Genomic DNA, 8,868 nt, shown 5'->3' with positions numbered 1-8,868 from the left:
ATTTTTTCAGTTATCCGACCAACCTGAGTCTCCAATTGAGTCGGATAATCGATGCTCTACTGTATATTAAATTTTTGCTGGACAAAGGTGTAATTTTTAACTTATTCTTTATTCAGTATATAGTTTATTACATGCTTATTGATGGCCATGCCAGCCAAACTCTATAGACGAATGGTCCTCAGGTTATGCAAAGCAAGGGCTAAATTTGAATTTCTCACTCAATGCCGCCTTAATGGTGCCTTTCCTATGTCCATTTATTTTTACGTACAAATTAAATCACAAATAAGGAATACGAAGTAATAAAAGATAATAAAAATATAATAATGAACACCAAACGTTTGTTTTTCTCAGATTTTCAACTGCATACCTACTTTTGCACCCTCATGTATTAGTAAATTAATATAAATATTTTAAATAAATTTCTTAATATATAAATACATACAAATGAATATATCTTTTTAATTTTTTTTCTTTGGCATACTTTGTGTTATATTTGTATTTTTGTTACAATTTTTTGTTTATTTGGGAAGTCTTATATTATTTGGAGCATTGCCTAATTATGTATTTAAATAAATAAATAAATAATTCAAACTTTTATTGTATTCGTTTTGAATTTAACTCATTGCTAAGCATTCAAATTATGTTACATACATTATTATATACAGTAGACCCCCCTATAACGCGGAGATACGTTCCTCGTTATACGAATTTTGTGTTCTAGGAATCCTTAAATACATGAGCCAATCGCAGCCCGACATGTGTGAAGTTTACGTACTACGGCTGTTTGAAAGGTTTTCTTCCATAAAATTAATCGATTCTAGAAAAATTATATGTCAAGAAGAATTCTTGACATATAATTTTTTGGGAATAATCCATATAAACTATGCTATAAACAAAAAATTGTAGGATTACTTACTGAGTGTGCACCGTTCGACGTTGCCATTGTTTAAGCTTGTGTTCGTCACGGACCAGCGCACCAAACGGCGGCCGCGATTTCTGTTATTTTTCTGCGAAAAATTCGTTGAACTTTGGAGACATCATTAATATAAATAATTTTTATGGTCGTTGAATAAGAAATGTTTCTTTCACAAGAAATGTATAAAATTACAGTGCTGTATTAGACTTACGATACCTAATTTACATACTGTGCAGACGATAGTAAATTCAACTTACTCGCCTAAACTCTCCGTAGCGTAGTGCTGGGCGGCGGAAAGTAGTTCGGCTGCTCGTCCGTGATGACGAGTTGGTGATGACGTTTTACGTGTCTCTTTTAGCATCTTTATATGAATACTGTCGCAATTTTTTCGCCTCGTTATAGGAATCTACGTTATAGGAACCTGCGTTATAGGGGGTCTACTGTATATATTAATCTTATATTAATTAAACAATATTAAATCTGAAAAAATACTAAAACAGACAATAGAATATTAATTTGTATTGCTATTAATTTAAGAAATGTTAAATTTTTAATAGAGTACTTCATTAACCAGACTGAATAATTTATATTTAAATAAGTATGTATTATTTTATTATATTGGATGTAATATGTTCATGTTCAATACAACTCACTTTCTTGAAAGCAAAATTTCAAACAGTTTTTAAGATTATAGATCATTGACAAAACTGCAGCTGTTACAGCTTTTGGAAAACTGAATTTTCATGTTTCTATATTATAGTTAGTGAGTCCTGGAAGAAGGTTCATTAATATCTTAAACATGATACAAAATACATGAAGGCTGAATCTATACAATCTATAATATTTACTGTAATACATTTTCATTATCTGTGTATATTTTCTACACCACAGTTTATCCTTTTTGTGAATATAACATTATTTACAGCTTAAAAGTTTCAAAAAACAAGTAACATCAAATATTAGATGAGTCATTTTATGAAACTTTAGCTCAGATTCTGTTTTTATCAATTTCAGAGATCTACCATTTTAACCATGCTGTGAGTGCTGTTTTGACATAGTAATCTATGTCAAAACAGCTGTTAGTTATGAATAAAATGCTTTATAACATTATATTATTACAATTTCAAATAGAATTTTATTTTGTAAAGTAAAGTGTATTTAATAAAGTAAAGTAAAATTTTGTACAAATATACAGCAGAGTCCTGTACAACATGAGATTACATTATATATTATAGGAAATTGCATTATCAAGACATGATTATCAGATGATTTTATGCAGATAAATTTAGTCTTAGAAGTTGAAGAAGAAAACATACACCCCTAGATCACAAAATTAGAATTTTATATGAGTACTACTCACAATTTTTTTATTGCATTATACAAATTTGCATTATAGAGAGCAAATTATACAAGAGTTTACTATATTCCCAGTGTTCTTTATTTATTGTTATTATCATTTGTATATTTTAGCCAATCAAAAATAGAAACCTGAACATTAGTACAAAAATATATTCATATTATAAAAGAAATTACAAGTCAATTTATGCAATAAATATAAAAAATTAATAAAATAAATAACTCTTTATAATTATTTCTTCTATGAAATATAATTTTCAATATTACTGAAACACTTTTTCAATCACTTATCACATGATATACTTTCCTGTGGTGAATGATGGTAAAGCTGTTTCATTAGTATTGGAAATTATATTTTGGGAAAATTGTTACAATGCACATTTATTGAACTTTAGCTATTTGCAAATTGTTAAAAAAAATTATTACTGTATTAACACATTAATAAAATCATATTTAAACAAATAAATGTAATTCAATAAAAACTGTATAATTATGCACTAGTATATATAATTGTCTAAAGAATACATGTGTAATGAAAATTTTATTCCAATTAAAAGTGTCTGTTTAAATTTTTAATATGTTTTTATTTCACTTATAAAATTACAAATTTAAATTGGTTTTTAGATTGCTGGTGATGCCAATGAAGAACAGATTTTAACAGCTGCTCAAGTATATTATGATCGGCCAGAAATTCTACAGAAAGTTTTAAATGATTTATTTCATGTCTTTCGTTATGATTCTTGTAACAATTCTCGTCTTGCATTAGATGTTGTTATGGTTGCTATGAAGCAGCATTTGACTGAAAAGCATATACAGATTGCTGGAAGGTAATTTTTAAAATATTTTTTANTCTTTATACAACATATATACAGTAAATATAATTTTTTATATCTTCAATTAATATAATTAATTAATATAATAATGATATCACAACTAAAAATTAAAATACTGTTAGTTATTAGTTAATTAAACTGTAACATGTGCCACAGTATACATGTATGTATACTGTGGTACATGTATATTTTATATTTACTGAATTAACACTGAAATAGAGTTTGTCTATAAAACATTCTAGTATTTTTGTTTATATTATCTTATATATTGTAAGATGTTACTGTAAAAATAGAATATTTATATGGATTGGGCTTATTTGATTATATCTTCACATATGTTTAATATAATTTATTACACATATGTAGAATATTATTACAATGAAAGGGTTGTCACAAACATGAAACTATTAATCTACATATGTGTAGTAAAGTTGTGTGTAATTAATTCTATGTATGCTTAATATAATACATTTGTATTAAAAATTGTAAAAAGTGGAGTAAAGGCTTATTGTTAATCTTCCTTTATGTTATATAATAAATTCTTCTGAAGATAAAAAAATCATTATTTCAGAATAAATTTATAAAATCTGAAAATGTTTAGATATAATCAATGTTTCCTAATAGCTGGATGAAATAGTACAATAAGACCCCGCTTAACCCTGGGGATGCATTCCTAAGCACTAAACAAAACAGCATTAAACAAGGTCATTTTAACATAGAGTAAATGGGGAAAGGGGAACACACAACCAAAAATAAACAAATTTTACTTTAATTTTAAGTTATTTTTATATTAATTTACATAATATATGTTAAATAATACAGAAACATATGCACAGAGAAATGTAAAGTTCATTTTTTGTGATGAAGGTCCTGGCTCTTCTGAAATTCTTATTTTTTACGATAAAGTCGTGTAGTTTCATTTGTTGCTTGTTTTTCTTTCCTTAAGCAAATGTCAGTAGCAGAAGATTGCATCCAAAATGCCTCATCTTGCTTTTGCACTCTTTTCAAAATTTAGATCATTTGCTACAATTTGAACAATGATTTTGGTTATCCTTACCAAACTTTTTACTAAGAAAATCTGTAGAGAAAATTTTTGGGTTCTTTGTTTTCAGAATCTCTATTTTCCAGTTCTACAGGAATTCCTTGTTCTGCCAGTTCTTGAAGGTCATCGTTGGTAAGGCTCTCACCAAAAACCTGCAGTAACTCCTCAATATCCTGCTTGTCTACATCTAGTCCTGCTGTATCGATTAGGTTGACAATTTGGTTAACCTAATGATACAGCAATAGGCTCTTCCCATTGAGAATTCTTGGATACCTTCAGCCATAACTTCTTCCACATTCTGTTCATGCATTCATCAGTTAATTTTTGCCATGCAAAGTTGATATTGCCTATGGCATCCATGATGTTACATTTTTCCAAAATTGCACCAAACATAGATTTAGGCTATGAAGAATTACTACCTTTTGCTGATTGGTTCATGTTCATGAATAATCATATAATATAAATGAATCAGCAAAATACTGCAATAATTTGAATCAGTGTAAATTTTGATCTTTTTTTTTAGGCTTCAAGCAGACTATGTTATATTGAATCAGCATTAATTGAAGCAACATTAAGCACGGTCTTGCTGTATATATAAATAAAAACCAGAAAATCCAGCAAAAAATAAACTTTAATTTAGATAACTCAAATTTTTTTTAAAGTTTATTTTTTGCTGTATTTTCTGATTTTTGTGCTTAAGTAAAGATCTGAACCCGGCATAAGAGCTGACCTACATGAGGCTAAACTGATTAAACTTTCTCACCGTGTAGAACACTTACGAAACCTTGAGGCACTTGAAATTTACAAGGCCGGGTTACGCACCAATTGCATTAACTCTAATGATGCCGGTAATGTGTCACACTCTTGGAAATACTGCTATGAATGAACTAGCAATGCCCACACTAGCGGTTATAAGCCACACTTCCATTTGATGTATTTATATATGTCACTATAGGAACGTATGTATCGCATTTATGTCATTATATGTATGTCAACGTATGGATCACATATAGGTCATTATAGGAAAGTATGTATCACATTTAACATGTTGTCGACATGGCAATGCACATGCATAAGTTTTTATTCTTTTAAATTACAGTGGTACTGTTCCATTTTTTGAAAATAATTTTAGAATTTTTGTTCTATGCATTCACATGTTCGAATCTAACGGTTTTTAAACCTGAAGAAGACTGAATGTACGGTCGAAAACATTAGTTTGATATTAAATGTTTATTACTGGAATTGTAAGGTTTAGGAGTGTTAATTTAAGTAAAGATCTTTATCTTAATTGATTAGTAACATATGTGAAATATTTTATATTTGTTTGGAGTCTGTTGGAAGTTTGAATATTAATCAAAATTGCATATTTTTATTCTGGAAAATTTTTATTTTTTAACAAATTTACTTTAAATTATAAAACTTTATAAATCTTGTCATAAAAATATTTTATCATCTTTTTAGACATTTAGATGTATCACAATGTAATGAAAAACGTGGACATTATAAATACCCTAATCAAACATTAAGGCAAATTGTGGAGAGTTTACCACATTTAACATCTTTAGATATTTCTGGCACAAATCTTGCTGGAAGTGGTGTTCAAGAAAGAGAAAGTCCACAGAAAGAATCTAGGTATTTCTTATATTATTTTATTTAATGCTATTACTTGTAAATACCAGATTCAAATAAATTAATAATTTTAATTGTAATATTTTTGTATTTCTTAATATCTAAGGTACAATTTTTCAGCTTTTTAATGTATATATGTGAGGCAATCAAAAAGAAACCTGATTTTTGTCTATAATGATTTTAATACTTAACTAATTTAAATTCTTTTTAATGGCCTTTATCCCCTTCAAAGTAGTTCCTACCTATATTTATGCAGTGACCTGCTTCTGCCAAGCTTCAAATGCTCTTTTGAAACCATTGCTTTAAAAATTTCAAAGCACCTGTTGAAATTTGGATTAGATTGTCTAAACCATATTGAAATGCTTCCCTTGAGCTTCAGTTTCATTCTGGAGAACAGAAAGAATCATAAGGAGCTAAACCCATCAAATATATAGACTGGGAAGACTGTTATGTTGTTTCTCATAAAAAATGCTTGTGTGAATTGGAATACAATGCAGGAGCATTGTAATGATGAAAGAGTTAGATTTGATTCTGGCACAGTTCTGGTCTTTTGTAATCAAGATCTCTATGCAATTGTCTAAAAACATCACAGTAAAAAGTGAATTCACTGTCTGACCAGGAGGAACAAGTTTGCATTATGCAATTTCTTTATGGTTGAAAAAACTGTCAACATGCTCTTTATCGTGCTTCTGACTGGCCTTGCTTGTTTGGGTGTCAGAGATTGGTCTTGCCCATGGCTTCCAAGAACTTCTGAAGCATTTCAAGGTTCTTTGTGGCTGATTTCTCAGCTTTAATGCAAAATTTAATGTTTGCAGATACTAACACATTACAAAATCATGTATAGCAACTGTTTCAGTTTGAAAATCTCAATGTCATGTGACAGGCTGCTGCTCAAATGTCTAAGATATTTATATATTCTTGTTGGCAAAAAGACTAACTTTGCATTATTGTCAAATACTGGGAATAGTCTGATTTCTTTTTAATCATGCCATGTGTCTTTGTATATATAATACATACATACATACATACATACATACACAGTTTTTTTTAATAATTTAAGAGGAAAAATTTTCACTTATATTAATGTTTTTTGCTCATATTTGCTCATTGAATATATTAAAAAATCATTTAAAGTGGAAACCTGAAAATTTTAGCGTGATTTTAAGATCCTAATAAATTCTTATATCTTTAGTCAGGATCAAACAATAGGTTCTGAGGCTGACATACATAAATTTAAAAATTTAATTTAATTTAAAAAAAAGAAGGAAAAATTTTACTATTTAAATTAAATTTTTATCCACAGTATTTTGGATATTAATGGTATAATTCAGTTTTACTTTAGAAAAAAAATTGTTTATATTTGAAATTATCTTTAAGTAATTAGCTTTAGTAATTTTAGTCTCTGTTGAAACAATTTTTATAGATCTTGAGATAATAATGAATTTCAAAAAGAAGGCTTTGATTAATATTAATAATTAATATTAGCATTCATTTGTAATATTAATAATTTAAGTAACAATCTAATTCAATATAAATGTTTTTAATAATAAGTTGATTTATTTTTAAATAAATTATTAAGTATTGAGACTGTATTTTAACTTCAAACTATATTTTTGATTTGATTTGATTTTTTTTTTTTGGTCCAATTTAAGAATATATTTATCAATATTTTATTAAGTTATGATTAAAATTTACATTTCAATAAAAATAAAACTTGAAATGAATAATTTTGCATATGTTGTAAGAAACTGAAGAATTAATTCTGCTTAGAATTATTAAAAATTAACTTTTTATCATGAAACTTTGAAGAATAATAATCTTTTGATTCTGATGAAATCGTGTTTTAATTTAATTTGCTTTATTCAGACACAATAACGTGACTCCTTTCAAACACTTGGCAGATTATATTGATAGTTTACAAATAAACTACACCACAAATCTCTGACACCCAAATAATAATCTTTTATATCTAGCTATTCAGAAATCATGTCAACTTCTGAAAATGTTTCTATCAGAATTATGCAAATATAGTAATAATTGATTGTATGTTTTGTTTAAATACAACTTTCAATGGATAAATCTTAACTTAATATGAATTATTTTAATGAATTTCATAATATAATGTTAATACTTTGAATTACATTACTAATTGTTATTTGTTTATTTTTTTAAAGTCCAGCAACAGAAGATCCTGTAGAAGTACCTTTAACAGACATTCCTGGTCTAAAGAGTAGAGTCAATTGTCCATTAGAATTTCTTGGTTTATTTAATACAGCTCATGAAGCTTGTTATCGGCATCATATTCCTTCCAAAAGAGTATGTAATATGGTTAATTTATTTTTATAAACTTATAACATTCATTCTACTCAAAAGGAATAAGTATCAGCTGATTCTTAATCAAGAATATAATAATTATCTTATAGTTAAACCTAAACTTCTATTCAAGATAATTTAACTCAATATACAGAGGGAGTGCAAAAGTAGGTATATATTTGTTATGGGGTTTTTCCCCATAGTTGTTATTATGGGGAAAACCCCATAATAACAACTATATACCTACTATATACATACAGGGAGAAAATAGACAGAAAAAACATTTATTTTTATGAAAAATTCAAATTTAGCCCTTGCTTTGCATAACTTGAGGACCATTTGTCTATAGGGTTTGGCTAGCATGGCCATTGATAAGCATGTAATAAACTATATACTGGATAAAGAATAAGTTACTATACCTGTGTATACCTTTGTCAATCCAGCAAAAATTTAATATAATATGTAATTTTTAACTTATTCTTTATCCAGTATATATTGATAGTTTACAAATAAACTACACCACAAAACATGGGATGTGTTAAATAATGTACTCTTAGAACCTATAACTGGTGTGACATGAAAAAAAAAAACAAAAGATAAAGTTCACCACAAGTGTTTTCGAACTGCTGTGAGTTCATCAGAAATTCTGTTTTACACCTGAAGAAGAACTCGCAGCAGTTCGAAAACATTTGTAGTGAACTTTATCTTTTGTTTTTTTTTTTTTTTTTTCATGTCACACCGGTTATAGGTTGTTAAGAGTACATTATTTAACACATCCC

General features: G+C 27.6%; 1 protein-coding gene across 1 annotated transcript in view; it reads left to right on the top strand.

Annotated features, from left to right (window-relative positions):
• LOC111624746 (protein zer-1 homolog) overlaps positions 1-8,868 on the top strand; it is a 74,559-nt gene that overhangs the window by 28,777 nt on the left and 36,914 nt on the right. The window contains exon 3 of the mRNA XM_023367683.1: positions 7,951-8,092. Within this exon, the coding sequence (XP_023223451.1) occupies positions 7,951-8,092 (142 nt within the window). The remainder of the gene's footprint in view (positions 1-7,950; positions 8,093-8,868) is intronic.

This window comes from Centruroides sculpturatus, unplaced genomic scaffold (genome assembly GCF_000671375.1).
Source record: "Centruroides sculpturatus isolate CEXI.00-Female unplaced genomic scaffold, Cexi_2.0 scaffold197, whole genome shotgun sequence".
Classification (NCBI taxonomy): domain Eukaryota; kingdom Metazoa; phylum Arthropoda; class Arachnida; order Scorpiones; family Buthidae; genus Centruroides; species Centruroides sculpturatus.
This window is presented reverse-complemented; position numbering and strand designations above follow the sequence as displayed.